Below are 26,303 nucleotides of genomic sequence, written 5' to 3'. Positions count from 1 at the left end.
CAAAGTTCCCTGATAGTTATTGCTGAGGGCATCTTGCAATCATAATAAGAACCACCAGAGATGGTCTCATCACAGCACTGGTTCTGAAAGCGGGGATATCTGTAGTAGCTCAATGAGCACCCCCAGGCATTTCTATCTGATAGTGCTATTGATAGGCTGACATGGCACAAAACATTGGCTGGCAAGTATCTCCACAAACTGCAAATTATAAGTGGGTGGGGACGTACCACTGACAGCTGGGAGCATCAGTAGATTCTTGAGAAGACAACAGGCTATTCCATGGACCTAATAACAGAGAACCCCAAAGAGTCCACAGGTATTCATGAAACACAGGGCAAGCCTACTTGGAACAACAGCTGAAATTGCCCAATGCAATAAATAGTACGTGAGTACAAGGGACTCCCTGTGCAATGAGGACTGAAGGACAAGGACATGAAGAGTACAACCTCTAAGAATCGTGTGATGGAGGAAAAGAATGGAGCCAGGCAATGTCAGAAAGCAAGAAACTGAAAGGTTCTCTGTGAAGGTAGAGAAGCTATCTCTATCCAGGCTTCCTTCTAAAAGTTTAGGAAAACGAACTTCAGATAAAAATAAGCTAAATTCTCAGAAAAACATGGAAGTGAAATCCCATACAAAGTTATTAAAAGAGAATGAAGAGCAGAAAAGCATCCTCAGAGATGACAAAGTAGAAACCAGAAAGACATGCCCATAAAACAGACCAAAACTACGACTTAGTATGAGGTAAAAGATGGTAAGAAAATTGTACCAAGATAAAAAAAAAAAAAACCATGAATCAGAATTCGAAAAATTTAGAAATAAGATGAGGAAACACAGTAAAGAGTTAGAAATAAAAGTAAGAAATAATTTCAGAAATGAAAAGTAAACTAGGACAAACATAAGAACAAATAAACACAACAGATAATGCTGTAAGAAAAATAGAACGTGAAAAAGATAATTTTAAAGATTAGGGAAAGATGAAAAGGATACACAAGAAAGTGAAGGAAACAAAAAAGATTCAACACACGGATAACAGGAATTGCTGAAGAAGTAAACCAAAGCAAGCATAAAGAACAAATCCTGAAAACTTTTCACATTTCAAAAAAAGATCTGAATATACAAATTGAAAGAGCACACTGCAAACCTAAAGTATTTACCCAAAATAAACATCACAAAGATATACTCTAGTGATATTATTGGTCTTTAAAGATAAAGGGGGAAAAAGCCACTTTTGGGAATCTCAGCAGAAAGAACAAGCTGACTTATAAAGGCAAGAAACTTAAGATTATCATCAGACTTTGCAAGAGCAACACCTTATATCATAAGAAAATGGAGAACATATTTAAAATAATCAAGTAAAAAAATATGAACCAAGGATTTTATATCCAGCAACATGGATTTACAAGCACAACGGGCATAGCCTGTTGTCAACACATAAAAACCAGGATAGTGTTCCGCGAGCCCTTCCTGGAGAATCACCAGGGAACCAGGCTCATACAATCAAAGTGATGGGGAGATACAGCATAGGCACTGGTGGTAAGCAGTAAATACACCGCTACTTATTGAGTGTAAAGTATAGTATGTGATGGTTACAGTCTCGACAGTGTAGAGACAGACAGGGTCACTACTTTAAAATATGTGGAAATTGTTCCAGCTAAGAGAAGCCTAAAGAGACACGTGATATGGTGTCCTGGATGAGATCCTGGGACAGAAAAAGAACATTAAGTGAAAACTAAGGCAATCTGAATAAGGTATAGATGTATAAATACTGGTTCATTACTTGTAACAAATGCACAATTCTAATATAAGGTAAGGTAAGATGCTAATAGCCAGGGAAACAGTACTGCAGGACTATTTTGAAGATGAAGACACAAGGCAAGCAGGGTTAACTGCCTCGCCTAAGCTATGGAGAAATCCTCAGAGTTTCACTAAGAATCTGGTCTTTTCTAAGAGGTCTTAGACCTGTAGGTCTAAGAAGCTGCACTTTTCCTTCTAATCTCTCAGTTTATATAGATTTTTAAAATGCGGTCCTTAATCTTTCCAATCAATATAGATGTGTGCTTTCAAATAAATTTCATGAGCTGGTGGGGTCAGTGCTGGCTCTAAACATTAGAATTTGTAGGAAATACCCTGTTAATTATACCTATGCCTCAGGATTCTAATAAGAAGTTTAACTTACACACATGACACAGACTTAAGAATTATTAAAAGGAAAACTATAACAGCCCATGTAAAAAAAAACTTCCTCCCCTCTCTTTTCCCTCTCTCCCTCCTTCCCTCTGTCCTTCCTCTGTCCTTCTTCCTTCTCTCCCACAAACATTTCCTGAGCGCCTCCTATATCCAGCACTGTTCTAGGTTTTGGCACACGGCGGGGAACACAACTGACCCAAGTCCCTGTTTCCACAGAGCGTATATTCTTGTGGGGGCAGACAATTATCAAAACAACTACATAAAACATCTGGAAGCTTAGCTGGTGCTATGTGCTTTGGAAAGAAAAACAAAGCAGAGAAGGGGGTCAGGAGCACAAGTGACTTTCAAATAATGTGGCTGGGGGAGGCCTCATTGGGAAGGTACCATATGAGTAAAGACATGAAGGAGAGTCATGAGAGTACTTGCGGGAGAACCTTCCAGGCAGAAGGAAAAGTGAGTGTAAACCTGAGTTACAAGTGAGCCTGGCATGGTCCAATGAGTGGCAGGGGTCAGACCGGCCAGAGCAGATGAGTAAGGAGCTCCGGAGTGACAGGTAAGAGCAGAGGAGGATAGGGGGTTGGGCAGGTGGCATCTTAAAGAGCCTTGAAGGTCACTGTAGGAAGTTTGGATTTTACTCTGAGTGACATGAGAAGCCATTAGACGTTTTAAACAGAAGAATGATAAGATGTGACTAAATGCAGATTGAACTAGAGAAGGGAGAGGTAAAGGAGAGTTTCCCTAAATGTGAGAAATGCCCATGTTTTAGTCATATTACCAGGTCTGCCTACTTAATAAAAATGATGGATCGGTATCAGTTTTAAAACACATACTGCCTACAGATGTCAGAAAATCTTCCATCGATTGTTTTGTCTAGAAAGAGTAACATCTGACTTAAAATACTTGCTGGTAAGTTAGAACAACACCATCCAGCACGAGATGCAGGCCAAGATGGAGGCTTCCAAACTGCTTCTTTCTGCACTGGGTCAACATCCTGGTTTGGACTTTGCTGGCACTGCCGGAGCATGGAGAGGCTCACCTCGGCCAGGGCCAGGGCTGAGAGGGGCGTGTCTTCGGCAGGTTTCACCACGACAGTGCAGCCGGCTGCCAGGGCAGCCCCCACCTTGCGGGTGATCATGGCGCTGGGGAAATTCCACTGGGGGCAGAAGAGCAGAGGAGGCTGTGAGAGGAAGTATCACCCCAAAGTCCACAGGCGGGAAGCCAGCCAGCAAATCCTGTTGCACAACTGACAGTTCACCGGCTCCTGCATAGGTGAGCCCTCAGAGCACCGACACTGTGAACTTGAGGGACTCAGGGATAAAGGCTCATAAAGACAAGGAACATTTTCAGAATTTAAAATAGTACAAAACTATCTATACCTGGGGTTGGTAAACTTGTTCTGTAAAGGGCCATACAGTAAATATTTTAGGCTTTGTGGGATGTTCAATTTCTGTTGAAACTATTCACCTCTGTCATTGTAACGTGGAAGTAGCTACAGACAATATGTACATGAATGCACATAGCTGTGTCCCAGTAAACTTTATTTACAAACACAGGCGGCAAGATGGATGTGGCCTAAGGACCATAGTTTGCGGACCCTTTGGAAGAAAATATCAGCAAAGATGATTTTGGAAGTGGCAGGTGATTTATTACTTCCCTTTCTATATAGATAGATATCTATAGACATCTCTATATATAGATATATAAGGATATCTATATCTAAACAGTGTTTTGTTTTATTCTATTGTGACAAATACCTGTATAGTGCTTCTTCTGTGCCAGGCATTGTTCTAAGCACTTTTAAATTAAAATTAATTAAATACCCATCACAACCCAAGGAGGTCATGATTATTATCCTCACTTGCAGGTTTGGGGAAACTGAGACAGAGCAGATAAGTAACTTGCCCGAGGTCACACAGCTAATAAACAGTGAGTTTTGAATCAAACCTAGTCAGTCTAAGCAGTAAGGGGTGTCTATCGGTAACTGTGCTGAGTAGGGAAAGAACAGTGGTCTCGAAACCAGCTGTCAAATACTGTAGAGAAGAAAATATGGGACCTCGCAGAGGTAGGTCCAAGAAAGGCTGGTCATCGAGAGAAAGCTGGGTGTCCCACAACTATACTGCAGCCCCATCCAGGCTGAGACACTACCTTATTTCTTAGCCTTTTTACCTCCAGAACCTGGCCCAGTGTCTGAGGTATGTACACAAATATCAACTTACTGTTGATGATAACGATAAATTAAGCATAAAGTGTTCTCAAAACTATGGTACAATAAAAAATGTGTACTATCTGAAGTCTTCTTAAAAAATGATAAATACCAGATCTTTTCAGACGTGCTAGGCAATGTTAAGAAGAAGCCTTTATGCCAAGTCAGAAAGGCCCCTGGGTGGTCCCACTCATCACTCCCACACCTCCCATTATCACAGAAGACCAGGAAACTCCTCCACATATCACAAAGGAATCAGGAAACCAAGAACAGGTGACAAAGCTAACAAGATGGCACACCTCTTCCAGAGCTCCTGCTCATTCTCCTACCCTAGGATCCTGCTGATCCTGCCACGTACCGGGGTGATGACTACGGCCACACCAAGTGGCTGCTTAAGGACCAGGGCCCGCTTTTCCTTTGCGGGGGTATAGATAATGTCTCCATAAATGCGGCGGGCTTCCTCTGAAAACCACTCCAGGAAAAGGGCGGAATACAGAATTTCTCCCTGTGCCTCCTTTAGTGGCTTTCCCTAAATTCAGTCAGAAAAGAACACATTCATTACCTTCCAATAAAAAAAGCATGACTCTCTGGTTCTAAATTCTTCAAGGCTGCAAGCACAGTAGAAAGGTCTCCCATTACATACTAGACTTAAGGGGGGGGATTGGATCACTTCATAAATTATAAATGCCTAACCATTGCTCTGTACACCTGAAACTAATATAATATAGAATGCCAACTATAATTAAATATATAGACAGATGGTGCCAAAAAAAAGTATACACATTTTAGGAAAGGAAAAACCTGTATTAAAATTGAAATAATATATACCAATAACAAAAGATGAATACAAGTCACGTTTGACTTCTGCAATTACAAGAGGCGCTCAAAGTGGTTCCCATCAGCATCCAGACACTTCTGATTATGGCGAACTACTGCTTGAGCAACACTGACCAAAGTGTGCACTTGTGTACAGTTTTTTGGCACCCCGGTATATTCATGGGATGTAAAGTACAGCATAGGGAATACACTCAGTGGTACTGTAATAGTCATGGCTGATGTCAGATGGGTTGTATAGACTTGTTGGGGTTATCACTTTGTGAGGGGTGTAAATGTCTAATCATTATGTGGTTTTGTATACCTGAAACTAATAATAATAAAAAAGTTTCCCATTCCAAACCCACAGCAATTCCTGACCTTAATGTGGGCCTTCAGAGCGGAATCACAATGGTGGTGAAGACAAGCTAGTGGGATGTACCCGCACCGCACAGTCACTGGCGTTTTCAGCACATTTACAAGTTAGAAGACACAGAACTGCATCTGCGAATTTCTTCTTCTTCTAATATCTTGTAAATGTTGTGACCATGGTGTCATGTATTATAGCTACGGATAAACTATTGGTACATTTTAAAATGTACAAAAATAATATGAAAAATCAACCAAAACAGTCACATAGAACAAAACTGGAATGGTGAAGAAGTCGTATTCCTCTAGTTCCACTCAAAACCTATTTCTTGCATATTATTAAAGAGTAAATTAGAAGATAACATTTTGTTTTAGCAAATATGAGTGCCTGGCTTAATTAAAAAACGTTGTGCCTGGAATACTAATTAATTGATATCTGATCATTAGGCAAGGAAGTCACATTTTTTAGCTACAGAGCAGCACTGAATTTAGCAGCTACCCCAAGCTTTAGTCTAAGAATTCCCTGGATGATTTGTCAGGGTAGCGAATTAGGACCCTTAACTTACACTTTCAGCTGTAATTATCTTGGCAAGGTCATCCTTATTTCGAATCATTAAATCATACCACTTCCGAAGTAATGAACTCCTTTCCTGAAAAATAAATTAAAAGGTAGAAAAATAGTGAAAGGCCAAGTATAGGAGAGGCTATTAAATAACGTTCAACTTCCTAAAGTATTACCCTTGTGGTCTCATTCCTGGGAAGACATACATTGACCTTTGTTTGATAAATAATAATAAAGATCTAATTTCAAACTGCACCTAAAGGGATGTATCGAGTCATAAATTGTAAAAGAGGAAAAAAAAATTTCTGGAAACAGCTTATTATTTATGATAAATATGAATAACTTTACTTTTTATTGTTATTTTTAATTGCAGTAAAATACACATAAACTTTACCATCTTCCCCATTTTTAAGCTGCAGGTCAGTGGCATTAAGTAGTCATATTGTTGTGCAGCCATCACGGCCGTCTGTCTCCAGAACTCTTTTCATCTTGCAAAACTGAAAACTCTGTTTTGCTAAACACTAACTCCCCACTCCCTCCAGGCTCAGACAACCATCTTTCTACTTTCTGTCTCTTTGACTACTCTAGGGACCTCATATAACTAGAATCATACAGCATTTGTCCTAGTGTGACTGGCTTATTTACTAAGCATAATGTCTTCAAGTAGAATTCTTATTTTAACAACTCCCAGGCACATTTAATTTATCTCTGACTTGAGGTGTGTGAGGTGTAAGGAAGAGTTTTACACACTTAAGAAGGCCCAGGCACAACACTGAATGCATTTAATGCCACTGAAGTGTACACTTACAAATGGCTAAAATGGTAAATTTTATGTTATGTATACTTTACCACAATTAAAAAATATTTCCAAATAATAAAAATCAAATAAAATGATTGTCATGCAGGGACTCTGGTCCCACTCCCCGCTCAAGAATGTAGTATATGGTGAGGCCAAAAAGGAACTCCAACGGAGCCATGGATGGGGTTCATACCACTATATTCTCGCTGGTGGCTGTGTTGGAGACACAGAAAGCAGGAGCCACACGATGCACAATCTGCCGTCCACTTCCCTGCCAACCAACCAACCCTCTAGAGTGGTCACAGCTAATGGCTAACTGGTAACAGCTGATAGCCACCCAGCCACAGGTGATGGCCATCTGATTACAGCTGATGGCCATCTAATAACCGAGTCAGCAGCTTTCTACATGAGGCCAAGAGCCTGGAAAGTGCTCTGCTGGGACTCTGTCCCCACACTCCACTCCTTGAGGGTCTCGCCTCATAATCTACGTGACAAACATCTTTCACGAGGGGCCCTGTGCCAGGAACCCAGCTCACGAGAAAAAGCTTCAGTCCAGTTCAAGTAATGTCCCAGGGGGTGTCCCTCGATGTCCACCTACCTTCTGGGCACAGCCAGGGTTTCTCAGGATACCACCACCCTTTCTGGGCACAGCCAAACTTCCTGGGCACAACCAAGATTTCTCAGGGTACCATGCTGGAACAATAGTGGCTCACAGCCAAGGTGCTTACATATTCTCAATGGCAGCCGACTGAGACACAAGAAGTAAACATTCGCCTGTACCCCAACAAGGGGTCTTCCTGCACCACAGTCTCGCTGGTGGCTGGGCGAGACACAGGAAACAAACATCTGCCTGTTCCACTACATGGTGGTACGTTCCTAAGCAAACAGTCAAGTGGTCCATCAAATCAGGGATGGAAGGCAATTCCCCATAGTCCACAGTCATTCGCCAGGGCTGTGTGTTGGCCTCACAATACATGACCTCTCTGCAGGGCGAGGGCTCCAAGTTCTCCCCAACATGGGGGTGAGGGACAACCTTGGCCTCACTCGCATCCTCCATCGAGGACTCAGCAAGCCTTTCCTCCTGGGACTACAAGTCCCACATCTGGGCTGCCTCAGCAAACACTTCCCAGCCCACATAGCCACAATGACCTTTGCTTTCTCAGGCTTATGCTGGTTGGAGAACCGTCCACATCTTCTCACCCCTTCACGGGGATCCAGCTCTCTGGCAGCTGCATGGCTCCTTCCACACTGGTTGGGAGCCATTCACATCCTCTCTTGCTCCCGGCGCCACACCTTCTGGTCCTCCTGAGACTGAGTGTTCCTATGCACAAACTGCTCCACTGCCCCTCGGAGAGCTTTGGCCAGCATATACCCTCTTCGCTGCGCCATGTGTCATGCAGGGACTCAGCTCCCACTCCCCGCACAAGAATGCAGGATGTGGTGAGGCCAAAAAGGAACACCAATGGAGCCATAGATATGGAAGTCATACCACTATATTCTCGATGGCAGCTGGTTGAGACACAAAAGCAAACATCTGCCAGTACTGCAATGAGGGGTCTTCCTGCACCCCAGTCTCACTGGCAGCTGGGCGAGACACAGGAACTAGGATCCACATGATACTCAATCCACCATCCGCGCTTGCCAATCCCCCTTGCTAGCTGCAATTCGCTGTCCGCTTCTCCACCAACCAACCAACCCCCTGGCATAGCCACGGAAGTTATATTAGTGGCCAATGGCTAACTGGTTACAGCTGATGGCAAACTAGTCACAGCTGATGGCCATCTACTACCTGAGCCAGCACCTTTCCACATGAAGTTGAGAGCCTGGAAACTGCTCTCCTGGCTCTGTGCCCACAGTGTGTCATACAGGGTCTCTGGTCCCGCTCCCTGCACAAGAACACAGGATATGGTGAGGCCAAAAAGGAACACCGATGGAGCCATAGATAGGGGAGTCATACCACTATATTCTCGCTGGTGGCTGGGTTGGAGACACAGGAAGCAGGAGACACAATCCTCCTGTCGGCTTCTCTGCCAACCAACCAACCAACTTGCCAGCATAGCCACGGCAGTTATATTAGTGGCTAATGGCCAACCAATAACAGCTGATGGCCAACTAGTCAAAGCTGATGGCCATCTACTACCTGAGCCAGCACCTTTCCACGTGAGGTCGAGAGCTTGGAACCTGCCCTCTGGGACTCTGTCCCCACAAGGATAGATTGGATAATTAAGGATATTATGGAAGAAATGGTTTCTTAAAAAAAGAAATAAATATTTGAAAAAAATCACTTACCTAAAACCATTAAAAAAAAAAAAAAGAAGATCCAGAGAGTCCTGCTTTGTGGTCAACCAGGCCACATAGAGGTCCTCTAAAGAAAGATGTGCCCCAGAGCTCCAAACTCCTGTAACTGAACAGGTGTATCTGAAGCAAAGGAGAGTCTTAGTTTACTCTTAGCTGCCTGCTGGGGTGCCCACAGCAATGAGCACACCTGCCGTGTCATTCTGACGTTTTCATCCATTCAGCAGGTATAAGATTTTCATTATTTTCTCATTCCACTGATGAGCAGAGAATGAAACCTGTGCAAACACCACTCATGGTCTTTCTCTGGGTTCTTTCCCCTCTGTATTTTGGATAACAAGCTGCATGATCTCACCTCTTAAAGGTGTTGTTGAAATAAAGGCTTCTATATCTCCACTCCCAAGAGAAGAGGTATGGACATCTCTTAAAACATCACCACAGTAACTTCATTTTGTTTATCCTTGCTCTGCATAGCACCAGATAGAAATCTCACGACCACAGCCCAGGATGCCGTGGCTTATCTGGGGTGATAGTTGAAAGGCTAAAATCTATGAGGCCTAGCTCAGAGGGGAAATTAAGTATCTGAGTAGATGGTCTGCTAAGAATAAAGCCCCATACCTAGTTGAGAGTGAGAAAAGAACATGAACCAGCCTGAGAACTACACGAATAAAAAGCATATTCTGTAGGAAACACAATGTCCAGGCTGAACACAGAAACCAGCTGTGGGGACAGAGTCCCAGAGAGCAGTTTCCAGGCTCTCGACCTTACGTGGAAAGGTGCGGGCTTGGGTAGTAGATGGCTATCAGCTGTGACTAGTTGGCCATCAGCTATAACCAGTTAGCTATTAACCACTGATATTAACTTCCGTTGATATGCTGGGGGGTTGGTTGGTTGGCAGAGAAGCGGACTGGGGATTGCAGCTAGCAAAGTTGGTTTGTTGGCAGAGAAGCAGATGGCGGATTGTACATGATATGGAGCCTTCTTCCTGTATCTCCAACCCAGCCGCCAGTGAGACTATAGTGGTATGACTCCCCTATCTATGGTTCCGTGGGTGTTCCGTTTTGGCCTCACCCTATCTTGCCTTCTTATGTGGGGAGTGGAACCAGAAATCCCGCATGACATCAGCATAGGCAACAAATTGCCCTCAGTATGCAAAGCCCATGTTATGGGTTAATTGTGTCCCTCCAAAAAGATATGTTGGGGTCCTAATCCCCAGTACATCAGAGTGTGACCTTTTTTGGATATGGGATCTTTACAGAGGTCATCAAGTTAAAATGAAGTCATTAAGGTGGGCCCTAATCCAGTATGACTGGTGTCCTTATAAAAAAGGGAAATTTAGACACAGAAACAAGATAGACACAGAGGGAAGGTGATGTAGAGAGACACAGGGAGAAGGTGGCCCTCTACAAGCTAAGGAGAGAGATCTGGGACAGATCCTTCCCTCACAGCCTCAGAAAGAATCAACCTGGCTGACACCTTGATTTTAGACTACTAGCTTCCAGAACTAAAAAAATAAATTTCTGTTGTTTAAGCCACCAAGTTTGTGGTTCCTTTTTATGCAGCCCCAGGAAATGACTACAGCCTTTGAGAGGTGCCTTGTGAATGTTCTAGACTCAGACAGGGAGGCTCAAGTGGATGGAGTCACATGAGACTCCAATCCCATATCCCCTGCTCAAGCAGGAGTGAAATGATGGATGGTGAACTATGAGCCCCTCTCAGCCAGTCTCCTCATCCACAACATCATTACGTGTCTACCTTACAGGGCCACTGAAAGGATTAAACAAAACACAGCCGAAGCACCAAGAGCAGGACACAGCTGGGGCAGGCTCAAAGATGCCCTCATCCTAATCCCTGGAAACTGTGAACATGTTACTTTATAAGGCAATGAGGATTTTGCAGGTGTGATTACGTTAAGGATTTTGAACTGAGAGTATCCTGAATCATCCAGGTGGGCGCAATGTCATTACAAGATCTCTATGAGAGAAAGGTGAGAGAATCAGAGAGGTTGGAGCAATGTCAGGCCACAGACCAACAAAACAGCTAGAAGCTGGAAAAGGCAAAGAAAACCCTGAAGAGCTTCCGGAAAGAATGTAGCCCTCCAAAACTGTAAGAACCAATTTGTGTTGTTGTGTTGTAGGGACAGAGTCCCAGAGAGCAGTTTCCAGGCTCTCAGCCTCACATGGACAGGTGCTGGCTCGGGTATTAGATGGTCATCAGCTGTAACTAGTTGGCCATCAGCTGTTACCTGTTAGCCATTAACCACTGCTGTGGCTAATATAACTGCCGTGGCTAAGCTAGCAAGCGCGGATTGCGGATTGCAGAGAGGCGCAGATTGTAGTTATCAAGTGAGGTTGGTTGGCAGAGAGCGGCCGGCGGATTGCGCATCATGTGGCTCCTGCTTCCTGTGTCTCCAGCCCAGCCACCAGCGAGAATATAGTGGTATGACTCCCCTACCTATGACTCTGTGGGTGTTCCTTTTTGGCCTCACCATCTCCTGCGTTCTTATGTAGGGAGCGGGAGCTGAGACCCCACATGACGCCCTGCATGACAGTTGTGTTAAGTCACTAAGTTTTTGGTAGTTTGTTGTAGCAGCCATAGGAAACTAAGGCACTAGCTTGTAAGGTGTCAGTAAATAATGAGTTCCCTTCTTTCCCTGAACTCCTCCAGGGCTTCACAAGGTGGAGAAAAGGAGGTCATAAAACATGTAAGAAGAAAGACATGAGGCAACACAGTGTCAAGGGGAAGTGCAAGACAAGGTGTGTGGGCTGTACTAGGGGTTCAGAGGAGGGAGAATAGGGAAGGCTGTGTGGTCTGACAGGCTCAAGGCAGAAGTTGCACATGAGCTAAAACAAGACTGTGTGGGTCATGAATGGGTCAAGAGAAGGGAGCAGAAAAAGCTGGGGGCGGGGAGCAGAAAAGGCCTGGGGGCAAGAGAGTTGCCTTCTAAGCTGTGTTTGCACCTCACCATCTCCTAGCGCACAGGAGGATTCATCTTCCTGGGGAGAGCTTATTCCACCACTTGCTTAGGAAGATGCTCCAGGATCTTTTCAAAAAGGAAGTTCTCCCTGAGAAGACCCAAGCTCCTGTAGGACAGAAGCTGACATCACATTAAGGTTCAAGGGCACAGACATTAGGATGGGCGGTGTGATCTCAGCACAGGTGACAGTGCAGAGAGTCAGTGACAAGTCCCAATACCAACCCTTGGGCACCAACCAACCACTGAAGCAGAGACAGGGCTAGAAGAGCTCCCCAGACACCTGTGACACCACTGTATGGTGGCTTGTCACTTGTGGGACTCCAAAATTATGCCAGAGGCTCCATCGACCTTCTCCCTACCTGTGGTCTCGTCATCCCATGGCTGTGAATGCACACACATGATCCCACATTTACATGTCCCCCTTAAGGCTCCCCTCAAGCTCCACTCAGGTAGCCAACCGCCTACTTCACATCCTCACTTGTATGTCTAACAAACATCTCAGACTCAACATTTCCAATACTGAGCTCTGAGTTCTCATCCCCATGCTGCTCTACTCACCCCCTTCTCCATGTCTTTTCTTCCGGGTATTTGAGCCAAAAGCCCTGGGTTATCATTGACTCCTCTCTTTCCTATACCCCTTGACCGTCAGGAAATCCAGTTACCTATACCTTCAAAACATATTCTTTATCAGCCCACTCTTCACCACCTCTACTGCTACCACCTGAGTTCCAACCATCACCACCTCCCACCTGAATCACTGCAATGATCTCCTAACAGCTGTGCTTCACCACTGCCCCTTCTTTAGTCTCTTCTCAGCACTGAGGCCAGAGCAGCCTCTCAAAATGCAAATCAGATCACTGCTCTGCTTAAAACCATGAACTAGAACCCACCTTCCTCAAAGTAAAATCCAGGTCCTTAGAATGGCTGTGTCCCACTTGATCTGGCCTCTCCTCCCATTGTCTCTGTGACCTCCTGTCCCACATCTCTTTTCCTTGTCAGTCCACTGGAGCCACTCAGCCTTTTTGCTGGCCTACAAGTGCATCATGCATGCTCCTGACTCAGTTTTGCTCTGAGTTCCCTCACCTCCTTTGGTCTTTGCATCTCATATCCTCAATGAGGTCTCTTCTGATATTATGGCCTGAATTATGTCCCCCCACCCCAATGCATATGTTGAAGTCCTACCCCCAAGACCTCAGAATATGAGTGTATTTGGAGATAGGGTCTTGAAAGAGGTTATAAGGTTAAGTGAGGTAATTTGGTCAGTCCTAATCCAATATGACTGGTGTTTTTACAAGAAGAGATTAGGACACTGACAAATAGAGGAAAGACCATGTGAAGACATGGAGAAGACAGCCATCAACAATACAAGGAGCGAGACCTCAGAAGAAACCAACCCTGCCAAGACCGTGATCTCGGTCTTTTAGCTTCTAGAACTGTGAGACAAATTTCTGTTGGTTAAGCCTCCCAGTCTGGTACTTTATGGGAGTGAACTAATACACCTGCCCAAATTGTTTGTATTGCATCTTGCCCTGTCTCTCTGGCCCGCTCCTCTTAATCCTGCTCTACCTTATTCCCTTGTAGCATTCATCACATCTAACACACTTATCTGCTAGATATTATGTTTTATTTGTAGGTTAGATCTCCCCTCTGCCCGACCCCATATGAGCTCCGTAATGGCAGGAATCTCCAACAGTGCATGATGTACAGGCACTCTGATGGGTGACAGTGTTAAGACTCCCTCATACTTGGACCTCATTGCTGGATGTGAGTCTTCAGAAGGAGAATGCTGAAGGACAGGGTGGAAAATGATTTCACTAGGTTGGCTCCAGGTGCGATATAATATATGAACGAGGAAAATGTCTTATATTTTCTTCTTAGTCTATTCTCCCCACCTAACATAACATCACCCACCCCCAATTCTCCAGTGGCTATGTCACTTTATAGCAGTATTTATTCAAGCTGAAAACCTGGAGAAAGGTTTCGGACTTCTCTTTCCCCTGCACAAAGCCCATTTCTACAGCTCTCCCCATTCCGGATGACATGAGTCCTAGCCCAGGACACTCACTCCCAAGCCTTCCCAGAGAAAATGTAGCAGCGTCTTGCATGGTATCCCTTCAGCATGGGACACTTCCCCCAACACACACAGTCAAGTTCATGTTTGGTCTCCCGTACTGGGCAATTCCAGGTTTGGGGGCCACGTCGTGTCCCCAGCACCTGGCATAGTGCTTGGCACGAAGCCACGCTCCAAACTTATTTGTTGGTCATCTCTTCTTGTTTCTGTGACTTAACGCATGGCGAATCCCGGAGAACTGGGGAGAGGGGTTGGTTTCATTGCGGCAATAACCCCCTGCCCCGGGCGCACTCACCTTGGCCGAGACGCCCCTCCAGTTGCAGAAAGCCTCGTAGGCGACGCACACCGCCGCGCGGGCCTCGGGTGCCCCGCAGTCAGCCACCCGGCCCAGTTCGGCGCCGCTGGCCGGATCGAGCACCGGGAAGGCGGCGTCAGCCGGGATCCAGCGGCCGCCCACGAAGCTGTTGGTACGCAGCAGCGTCGCGGGGAGGCCGCCCCGGCCAGGGACGTAGGTACGGAGCGGCGCCCGCCCGGGCGCCCAGCTGCCCGCGACCCGGCAGAGGCCGCGGTCGCGAAGCGCCAGCCGGACGTGCAGTGCGCCGCAGCTACGCCACCAGAAGCAGGTCGCCATGGCCCCGGCGGCGGCGGCGGCGGCGGCAGGAAGGAGGCAAGCGAGTGCGCGCCGGGGCGGCGGGAGGAGCGAGGATCGAGGGCGCGCTGGGGCGCGGGGACGCGGCTGCAGGTGGCGGAGACGCCAGGCAGCGCCCTCTTCCGCGAGCTGTACTGCCCTGCCACGCTCGACCTTATCCGAGCGCCGCGCTGCTCTGCTCCCCGCGGTTAGGATTGGGGTGAGGAATGCACCTACGGACTGTCACCGTCCCCCTCGAATGCTCTGTGTAACTATTACTGAGCTCCCCGACTGCTGCAGAAGAACCGTTCCTCCTCCCCAATTCCCCCAAACCGTTATCCCCCCCCTTCCCACCATTCCCCCCGGGATGTGTGCGTGGTCCGTGGATGCACGGTATGGGCTCAGCTGCCAAGGGCTCGATCTCGTTCCTTTGTCCCCTCGGCTCTGCGCACCGGGGAAGTGAGAGCAACTCCCTGAGTGGTGGAAGGTGGCTCCGCTTGCGGCTGTCTGGGTACTTCTCTGGGTGTGTGTTTGGGTATTCTCTCCATCAGGTGGGAGCAGGGCGCCCCTGTTGTATAACAGTGCCTGCCTTTGGAGGCAAACAGATGTGGATCCAAACTCAGAATCTATGGTAGACAAACCGTGTGCCCTTGAACAAGTTATTTAATTTCAGGCCTCTCGTGTGTGAAATGGAACAGGAAATTTGTTGTGAAATACCTAATGAGCAGTGCAGTTGCCTCATGAAATTTAGGGCAATGTTCAAGGTTATACTAGCTGCCCCAGGTCCGGCCACTACGTAGTAAAATTGAAGGTAGGAGGCCAACTAGTCAACGGGGACCGTTTGTCAGAATCGAGTGAACCGAAGTGTAATTGCAGTGGGACTTGTCCTGAAGTTTTGGAAGCAGCCAGGAAGCTGCAACTTCAGTGAGGATAAAAATGAAAATAGCCGGCCTGCCTTGCTATTTGTGGGTTCACGTGGGTTCACATGAAGCCCAACTCTAAATTGATGTATGATCTCTAGTCTCACCATATCTCCCCTTCACTCCCTCTGAGATGAGAGTCTCTGCTGGCTTCTCCAGAGCCTGTGGCTCTTCACCTTTTTCTAAGACTTACGGTTCTCATTTGCAAAATGCCAAGGCAGTACGTCATATTTTGACTTTGTTTTTTTGCTATGAGTGTCACTCAGTCTTGAGTCCATCACCTCTGGCAGCAGTGGGAACAGTGGATTTTAACCTTATGTGTCTGGGGAGTCACTATTTTGTTCCACATACTATGTAAGGAATTGGGGAGAGAGGAAGTCCTGATGCAGAGGTGGCCAGGTGGGCATCACTCCCCCTCCTGCGGAGCTGACCTACTGCCTGCAGAGGGAGCTCTACCAAGAGCTGGTTTCTAAGGGCTTGGGCATCAGTTCTGCTGAGGAAACTGAGGCCCAGAAAAGTGGTGGACTGTGGCTGCCTCTCTTGATCCAAAATCAGTCTGCTTATCTTGGTGCTATTTTAAACGATGTCCATTCCCTTTCCCAGCTGACTTCTCTGTTAGGCACAATGCCTAAGACCCACAATATTTTAGGGCACACAGAAATGTTCAATTTTTTCTAAAATCAGAAAAATGAACTTTTAGGTTGAATATGAATATATTAATTTTTATACCAATGCAGATGTGAAATGTGATATTTAGAATTTTATTTCTATGAAGGAAGGGGCCCACAAAGGCAAAAATGCATAGTGCCTAGGAAATTCACCATGTGGCCCTTCCCTAACCACTCCACCCCACCCAACTGTTTTGTGTCATCCGCAAGTCACCATTCAGAGTGGGAAGATGGGAAGAGGTCCCTCCTGTTTCTTATCTTCTAGGCTGCCCTGATGACCCCCAGAGTCGGGCTGGGTGTGTTCACCAGGGCTACAAGGGCAAGGCCAGCAGATGACAGGGAACTTTACCCTCCCTTCTCCTGAGCCTGCCCATGTCCCGGGCATCTCCACCTCCTAAGTCTCACCTTTCTCCATCCTCTCCCACATTCGCTGTAATGACACTATGATGATAGCAACATATTAGACTTGTGTGGAAGTGAGCTAATATTGTCTGCTTTATCTCAAAAATTTCTGGATGTTAAAATTGCATGTCATCTGCACAAGGAGACCTACCTTCACTTCAAAATCTCCACCCAATTTTGCTTTATACACATATCTAAGTTGTTTAAAAAAATGTATGGCTGAACACCTGAGTGTAAAATAATTTTTCTTATTATTTTTTAAATTCAACAAGGAAAGTAGTAATTCAACAGAAATCTAAGGTGAATCTTTCGGAAAGGGAACATTTCTATTAAATGATTGATAATAGTCAACTCTCTTTTTAAAAGAAAGATAGAAATCTAATTTTAAATGCTAATTTTCCCATTTTAAAAAAGTTGGCTTAGGTTTATAAAACACCCTGTTAGGCAAACAAAACACATCAGTTTATGGCCTCTGGCCTCTGATGCCACAGGGTTGAGGCAGGGCTGCAGGATTCCCTTCCTGAGGCTTTTCAGGTGGCTGAGTTAAGGTTACAGAGGAAAGTTGGCAGATGACTATGGGTCTCAAATCATCCCATCTCCTAGTCTTCCATTCAGCTAACCTGAGAATGAATATCATTTCCTCCCACTCTTTAAGGATCTCCTTTCTTGCTTTTAATGTATAGTATATTACATAATTTGAGCTCTAAGATCACCATCATTTCCATGAAGAGTTCAACAGTTTTTCCCCACAAATTAACTGCTATAGATTGGATACTTTATGACAGGTATATTCTGAGCCTATGATTTTCCGAACCCTTGTTTCTTGGTCCTAAATCTGTCTCCTGCCCCCACCCCCACAAATGGAACTGGTATCTTTGCTTGGGCTGCAGGAATCTGACCGTGCAACAGGCTTTGGATAAAACCTATAGGAACAAGCAGGGGTAGAGAGATCAGGAGTGGCTGCTCTTGTGTAATCCCATACAAGTGTTGGTATCTGTTGCCAAACACTGAAAGAGAAGCTGGTTCCAGCTGATCGTCATAAAAGCTTTCCCAGCACTTGAGGCTTGGAGGCCAAGGAGCAGGGTTAGCTGGTATATATGTAGAAAGGATGCACAGCCTGGCAGCCCTTGGAAGGTGAGATGGTCAATGTATTGATTCTCAGGGCAGACAGGTAAGCCTTTTTTTTTTTTTAAAGAAAGCAAAGAATATTTGGAGACAACTTTGCTTGTGTCTTCATACAAATTTCATGTTAGAAAAAAATGCAGAGGAAACCTCTCTTGGTCAGAAGATGCTTTATTTCCACCTGGAGGCATTAGATTTCAGTTTCTCGCTGTTTTTCTCTCACAGGTGCAGTTTGTTTGCTGTTCCAGTGAAGTTAAACAGTAAACAGTTAACTATCCTGGCAGATGACATTATTTTGAATTGAGGCTTGGTTTTGGTGTTAGTGACATGCTTAGAGGGAAAGCAGTAGGACTGGGCCTGGATTTCAGTCTCGGTGCTGCCAGCTCAGAGCAGTTCCCATCACTAGAGGAGCAGTGAGTGATGAGAGCATGTCTGCTTTCAGGTTCTGGTCTGGCCTACTGATTGCGCTGGGCTCTCTATGCCCCAGAGGCTCACCATGTGGCATTTCAACACACGTAGAAATAGGTAAGTGCCAGCGCTTTGTCATGGTATTAAGGACACTAAATCTGTCAAAAATATTAAGGAAGATTTGGAAGTCTATCCCATGTGTTGATAACTAGTTTGCTTGCTGTGCTGAGCCACTGGGCAGCAGGGAGGAGAAAGCCAGGACTGGAGTCATCCAGATATGGGGATTGTCATATGGGGTCAGTGGAGGGGCAGGAAGCAAGAGGGTCCCAAGGGCCTTCTCTGGGTCGGGAAATTATGAGGAGCTGTATAAACCAGAGGTTGCCATGAAGCAGAAGAACTGATAGAGTGGGAGAGGAGAAAGATGGGTGGAATATGGAGGGAGTGAGGAATTTAATTTCTTGTTTTACATATCCAAGTATATGTAAAGGCCCACGTTTGGTCATGGGAGTGGGTCCCCTGAGTCAAGTGACTTTAAAGGTGGTTGGCTTCAGGGACAGCAAGGAAGCAAGGGAGTTTGACTAGTCCCTGGCATTAGAGGTGCCCAGAATGATGACAGGAGTTGGAAAGAACTGGGGTGCAGTTAGCTGGTGCCCATGAGCTCAGGGATGAAAGCAGAGTGATCTGGATATGGGTGAAAGGTAGCACCAAGATGTGGTTCTTGTATGAAGTGTATTTGGAATGTTTTTTAACTCATGGAAAATGTAAGCCAATTTGTAATATAATTAGATATGATTACATTCCACAGCAGTTTTCACATTAATTTCAGATGAGTCTTCAATAAAAACAGTAACAGTTTTTTATGGTCATGCTACCTCCTGAAGGTATAAAGCAGAACAAGTTTACAAATAAAATATGAATTTATCAGTGCAAAATAGATCTAGATATTGAGTTTGGCAGGCAAGAATCAAATCACAGAATTTTATGATTTGAAAGGACACCAGAGATCACAGAGTCCAGTTCCTTTATTTACAAATGAGGAAATTGATCCTAGAATTACATGTCCTGACAGCTAAGTCCAGTGTTCTTCCCATTAAACCTTTATTGCTAAAAGAGAGTCAGGAGACAATGGAAAAGAGAATCAGACCTAGGTTTTAACACTAGCTCTTCTGTAAACTACATGGATGACTGTGAGCAATTCACTTTCTTAATTCCTCTTTGTAAAATGAGGAGTTGGACCTCTTCATGAATTCTATAATATCTTCCAAGTCTAAGTTCTATGAAATTGAAATTGTTACCACTATAGAAGTAGAACAAAGATAAACAAATACAAATGGGAATTTTTTTAATCCTTAGAGTTTAAAAATGAACAAGACAAATGAAATCTAAAATTTCAACAAAATCAGATAATTGTTTGCCTTTCTTCAGTAGGTGCGAAAGGTCCTACTAGATCAATAAATATTAAACATAATATATTAATAGATAATATATTAAGCATATATCAAATATATTTATTAGTATATTAAACACACATATGTTTATGTGAACATAATTAAAGGCAACTCCTAATCTGCCATTTTCAGGATTTTTATATAAAAGACTAAAACTTCCACATTTATTTACTAATAAGTTAGATGATTTTATAAATGTCTTGGTTCACGTTTTCACTTCTTACATAAGTCCTGTATGGAACGGTGACATTTACATGAGTTACTTAATTAAAATTGGTTTCATTCAGTGGTTTTGGTCTAAAAATAATGGAATCCTATGTACAGGTTATTTGTGTGGGCTGTGAACATATCTCTTATGGTATTATTGCTTATAATTTAGTAGTGGCAATATTTTTTGTTGTATGAATTTAAAAATTGGATGTCATTCATGATAGAAATACCTTTGAATGTCTCTTCACAAGGAATGTTCATTTTCCTGTCGATTGTAAGAATATTCAGGGTGTGGTTGTCGTGTGTGTGTGTGTGTGTGTGTGTGTGTGTGTGTGTGTGTAGCAGGTAGCCCTCTGAGGGCAGTTTTTTTTCCTTCTAAGGTAGTCCAATGACATTTGAGGATCATGGGTTCAATCCATGGTTTAGTCCCTGTATTGTGTTTCCTATTTGAGTTTATCTACCTGAGGAGGTTGTTGAGGTATGATAATTATATGGTTGTATGATGATGATGACTTCTGTTTTTTGAGCTCCTACCATGCATTAGGCGTTGTGCTTGTCGTAGCATTTATTTTCTCTGATTCTCTCAATAAACTTGTAATGTGGGTATTATTTACTCAATTTTACATAGGAGGGAACTGAGAACTAGAGCGGTTAAGTAACTTATGCAAGGTTGTAGAGCTAGTTAAGCAGGAACTTTAAATTATTATGCAAATTTGATAAATATTATTATAATTATATTATATTTACATTAATGTATTTATATTGTCATATAAATATTGTATGACTCTAATTATGGCTGATTAAAATTTCAGTGAGTACAAACTTAATTTTCATTTCCCACCTCCTTGACAGTTACAACCATAAAAATATATACAAGGTATGATCAAACAATACGGTGAATGTTTAAATAAAAAAAAGTTACTACAGTAAAAAACACTTTGCCATTAATCCCCATCAAAATACCCCCTTGTGTCAAACACACTTATCCCATCGTTTTTGCCACTTTCTGAAGCTGTTCTGGAAGTTCTCTTTCGTGAGTGTGTGTAGCTGTGCTGTCATGGCTGCCTCCATGTCCTGAATCATTTTGACTTTGGGGAAGAGCCAGAAGTTGCATGGTGCCAGATTGCGTGAATAAGGTGGGTGCGGACACACCATAATGTTTTTACCTGACAGAAATTGCCGTATACCGGAATTTTACAGAATATACAGAAGCGACGTGTGACACGGAGTGTTGTCATGGTGGAGTATGATTTATGACACACTTTAAAATACATCTTCTCTCAACCATAGCTCACACCTGAATGACTGCACCAAACAAGGTAAAACTTTTCACATACTGTTACTAAGGCTCCATGTGCCACTTCCCATATTGAGGATCCCTGTTTTTCTGTTGGATGGCAATCGGCAGCAGCATTCACCATATTTTGTGATCACAATGGAAATGCTCCATGTCACACATTGCTTCTGGTACGGCAATTTCTGTCAAGTAAAAACATTACAGTTTGTCCTCATCCACCTATTCACCGGATCTGGCACTGTGGGACTTCTGGCTCTTCCCCAAAGTCAAAATGACCATGAAAGGTAAATGTTTTAGTCGATTCAAGACATCGAGGTAGCCATGACAGCACAACTAAAGACACTCACAAAAGAGGACTTCCAGAACTGCTTCAGAAAGTGGCAAGAACAATGGGATAAGTGTGTTTGAAACGAAGGGGAGTATTTTGAGGGGGATTAATGGCAATGTGTCTTTTACTGTAATAATTTTTTTTAAATTTAAACATTCACCGTATTTTTTTTAATCACAACTTATACTTTCCTTTTAAAATGATCTCTAGGAAGTTCTGTTTTCAGTTATAGTTGAACTTAATTGATTTATATTTTTATTTCTCTCAGGACACAGAGCTCTAGAGTTTCTCCACCTTCAGGATGGGAGTGTTAACTACAAAGAGGTATATAGTTTGATTTTTCTCTTATTCCATGGACATTAACTTTCATTGATAGGTGCCAAACAAAGATCCTAACAGATATTTAAACAATAATTTTAAGAATTATTTTTATATCTTTATAAACCATTAATATTTTTGGTTAAAAGATATATGTCCCCTCCAGTACTGCTTGAACTTTTTATGTATAAAATTTACATAATATCATTGAAATATTTTAATTATATGAATTATAGTTTGGGAAAATATTTGAGAGAGAATATTTTTAAATGGTACATCTTTTTTATTTTTATAAAGAGATAAATTGTTCCTGAGATAAATTGAAATTTGCCTTCCAACTTCTCCTCCTACCATATTCTTTTCTTTTCTTTTTTTAACTTTTTTTAAAAAATGTATTTTAAGTGTTTTTCCAGGACCTATCAGCTCCAGGTCAAGTAGTTATTTCAATCTAGTTGTGGAGGGTGCAGCTCACACTGGCCCATACGGGGATCGAACTGGCAACCCTGGTGTTATGAGGATTGCTCTCCAACCAACGGAGTTAACTGACCGCCCCCCTCTTACTATATTCTTGATTGAACTAGCTAATGGCTCATCTTCACCCATCCTCAAATTAGTTGAACAGATTCTGGCCCTATACTTTTTAGATCTATTCTAAATGATACTTTGTGACAAAGATGAAAAGATGTTTCTTAAATACTTAAATATTTCTTAAAGTTTGATGAGAGTGGTTAACATTCTCTCATGACATCAGAATTGGATCCAATTATCACCAGTAAATCTTAATAATCTGGTACGGAAAGAAGGACAGTGAAGTAACTGATATCTGTTATATCCCCAAACCACTTTTCCTTGCTCACCAATATAAGAGGCCCTCTAGGAAAAAAACATCATTTATATTGAATTGTCACCTTCTTTGACTCTGATAGAAAGTAGGCAGGAGAGAAAGGAAAAGAAGCAAAAATCTGCCTGATTCATGACATGAACACTCAATCCTGACTGTCATAGTGATTATCTAGTAGAGGATTCAAGCTTGTCTCATTAACTTAATTTAAAACCTGTTAAGTGGACACAGGGCCTTCCCCTCATCATTGGTCCTAATCCACATAGTGATGTCATCATTGGAAATGACCAGGTGCCCCTGAGTACTTACCCTTTCCTCTTTTGACTTATAAAGGCAGATAAGGGTTACTTTACCTTTTATAATGTTATCATCCAATCCCTTTTCAAAGATTGATAATTGATTTGATATTTCCATATGTGGGAATTTACAGTTTCTCTTTCTCCCTACAAAACCTGTTCTTGGGTGACCTCTGGGCTCATTGGTACAGTTTGGTGAAATGATACAGAGGAAAGTGGCCTGGAGGATGCTAATTGGCTATATAGACAGATTCCCACAGGTCAGCAGTATCTCGGCAAGCTCGGCCATTTCGGGTCTGAGCTTTGTTGGTTCTAGAATTTTCTTTTGTTAAAACACCCTTACGCTAACCAAATTAATAAGGGAATAATGCATAAAGCTGAGAATATCAGTTTATCAATTTACAAGAACTGTAAGGACCAAGCTGACCTCACAGGTCTTTATTGCCCTGATAGTTAATCTCTTCCTAACAAATAAATGGAATGTGGTGTGTTAACCAGGAAGCCATAACAATGGTAGTTATCTGGCTGGTTGCAATCCTCCTTCCCCGCCCACAGAACAGGTTTTGACTTTACTGATTATAAAACTGATAACTCATTGTAAGAAAAAAATTCTCAGAGAAAACCAGTGTTAACAGTTTGCTTCATATATTTCCAGCCATTTTTCTGCATATATAGCACTTTTTTTCAAAAAAGATTATACTCTACACACTATTTTGTAACTTGCTTTTATTTCATTCACTATATCAGAGGTATCGTTCCTTATCAATTGAGATCTTCAGAATAATTTTTAACAATTACATATTTTCCTGTTCTCCAAAATGACCCTAATTTATTCAGCCAATTTCCTATTTTAACTGTTTTATTTTGAAATAATTAAAAATTGATAGAAATGTTGAAATACTTAGATACATAATTCTCATATGCCTTTTACCCAGTTTCCCAAATTGGTGATACCATATCATATTTGCCTTTTTATACTCTCTATACATATTGATTTTTCCCTGAGCCATTTGAGAGTTAGTAGCTGAGGTAATACTCATTATGCTTTAACACATCATTGTGTAATTCCTGAAAATAAGAGCATTCCTATGTAACCACAGTATAAAAATCACATTCAGGAAATCAACCTTGAAATAACACTATCCATCCAATCCTCAGGCCTCATTCAAATTTCACCTGTTGTCTCAGTAATATTCTCTATAGTTTCAGAGCCAATTCAGGATCATGTGTTTTATTTAGTTGTCAATGCCCTCTGATCTCCTCCAACTTGGAACAGTTCCTCAGGCCTTGTTTTTAATGACCTTGATATTTTGGAAAAGTATAGTCCAGTAACTCTGTAGAATGTACCTTAATTTGGTTTTATCTGATGGTTCCTCATGATTAGATTCCCCTGCAGGTATTTCCCGGCAGAAATATGGTATAATATTGAAGTGATGCTATATTCTCATTGCATCATATTGGAAAGTACACAATGTCAACTTCTACCATTTCTGGTGACGTTAACTTTTATTTCAGCTATTGCATTTTTCAGTTCTAAAATTTCCATTCAGTTCTTTACATCTTTTATTTCGTTTTATATTTTTTAGTTTGTGTCAAGTATTTTTGCTATTGTTCACTGAAGGATTTTTATGATGGTTGCTTTAAACTAATTGTGAGAAAATTCTAACATTTTGCCATCTGTGTCGGCATCTGTTGATTGTCTGTTTTCATTCCTTTTGAGATCTTCCTTTTTCTTGGTGTGACGAATGATCTTTGATTGAAACCTGGACATGTTAGGTATTAGGTTATGAGACTCTGGATCATATTTAAGCGTCCTGATTTAGTTGGCATCTTCTGATACCACCTCATTAGGGGGACACTGTCTCCTAACTGCCAACTGAGGTAGAAGTCAAAATTCCCCACTGGGTGTCCACTGATGCCTCTTTGCCTGGGAGGGGTAGGAGTGCCTAATAGCTGCTCCTCACCTTGGCCTCTGCTGATGTCAGAGGACAGGGTGGCCTCTTACTGCTAGGTGGTGTGAATGCCGTGGTCTCTCCTAGGCCTCTTCTGACACCATTCCAGTGGGGAGAGGAGTGATGTCTCCTTACTGACAATTAGGATTAGATGTCTCTGCTCTCCTCAAGGTCTCCACTGACACTGATAGGGTGGGGGTGGGGGGGCAGGATTACAGGATTGAAAGACCTGGCCCCCTCCTTGGCCTGACTCCACTCCAGCGGGGTACTGGGCACCTCACTACAGCCAGGTGAGGAGAAAGTCCAGGCTCCCCACTCAGCGTTAGCCAGTGTGTGTAAGGGTGGAGGCCACAGTTTTTTCTGCGGTGTTCAGCTGGAGTAGAGAGGTTATTGTCTAAGAGTTTTCAGTCTTTATAGGCTGTCCCTTTCCTGTTCCTATGGCATTACGGCTAGAGAGAACAGGCCTTTTTTTTTTTTTTGGACTGCACCCATTAGTGTTTCCAGATGGCTGGCTGGCTCTTCCAGTATCTAGTTTGGGATGTACAAGCAAAAAGAACACTCGGAAAACTCACCACAGTGTTATTCTTCTGTCCCAAGTTCCCTGGTCAATCTGCATACTTACCTCCACCTTTCAGAGTATCTTCCATTCATGTTGTATACAAGGTCCAGGGTTTTTCGTTGTACTTAGCAAGAGGAGCAAGGAAAAGTGCATCTATTCCATCTTCCTGGAAGCAGAAGTCCTAGTAATGGTCATTTTTATCTTTTAGTTGAGATGGTGTCTGCCACATTGTTACTCTGGAAAGTTAATAAGTATTTTCTAGTTTTTAATTAATTAGCAAGTAAATATTTTGTGGAGAGATATATTGAGGTAATGTAAATATCCTGTTTCTCATCAAACTTAGCATCCATTGATTCTTGCCTGAAATAATTATTATGATGGTTGCCAAAGTGTTTATCCGATTCCATTATTCCTTCCACATTTATTATTTGGCATTCTGCTGCAAGGTAGAGATTTTCCTTCTTCCCTATTTATATATTTATATTAATCTACATTCAGGAAGTCCTATTTTAGTCAATGGTTTATATTTCAGTGCTATCACTACTTAACTTGATGCTCAAACTGTCCCAGACTTTGCTTCAAGTTGGTGTTTTGTGTCTGTCTCTCTCTGTGTCTATCTACCTACCTATT

At 43.1% G+C, this 26,303-nt stretch overlaps 2 protein-coding genes across 14 annotated transcripts in view; one reads left to right on the top strand and one right to left on the bottom strand.

The window, feature by feature from the left end:
* Positions 1–14,922, bottom strand: part of ALDH5A1 (aldehyde dehydrogenase 5 family member A1) — a gene marked incomplete at its 5' end in the record, with an annotated part of 48,554 nt that extends 33,632 nt beyond the window's left edge. For 4 of the 12 annotated variants that reach the window (XM_081026632.1, XM_081026627.1, XM_081026624.1 and 1 more), the window contains 4 exons: positions 3,224–3,340; positions 4,749–4,919; positions 6,139–6,222; positions 14,572–14,916. In XM_081026632.1, coding sequence (XP_080882758.1) covers positions 3,224–3,340; positions 4,749–4,919; positions 6,139–6,222; positions 14,572–14,907 — 708 coding nt within the window. Of the gene's footprint in view, positions 1–3,091; positions 3,341–4,748; positions 4,920–6,138; positions 6,223–14,571 lie in introns of all 12 variants that reach the window. The other 8 variants (XM_081026622.1, XM_081026628.1, XM_081026631.1 and 5 more) reach the window with 4 other exon arrangements.
* The window catches only part of GPLD1 (glycosylphosphatidylinositol specific phospholipase D1), a 51,193-nt gene continuing 39,485 nt past the window's right edge, over positions 14,596–26,303 (top strand). Inside the window, exons 1-3 of one of the 2 annotated variants that reach the window (XM_081026621.1) lie at positions 14,596–14,943; positions 18,459–18,541; positions 21,976–22,031. In XM_081026621.1, coding sequence (XP_080882747.1) covers positions 14,906–14,943; positions 18,459–18,541; positions 21,976–22,031 — 177 coding nt within the window. In that variant the 5' untranslated portion in view covers positions 14,596–14,905. The remainder of the gene's footprint in view (positions 14,944–18,458; positions 18,542–21,975; positions 22,032–26,303) is intronic. The other variant, XM_081026620.1, reaches the window with a different exon arrangement.

This window comes from Rhinolophus hipposideros, assembly GCF_964194185.1.
Source record: "Rhinolophus hipposideros genome assembly, chromosome: 19".
Taxonomy (NCBI): Eukaryota; Metazoa; Chordata; class Mammalia; order Chiroptera; family Rhinolophidae; genus Rhinolophus; species Rhinolophus hipposideros.
The sequence above is the reverse complement of the archived record's forward strand: the minus strand, read 5'-3'. Positions and strand labels throughout refer to the sequence as shown.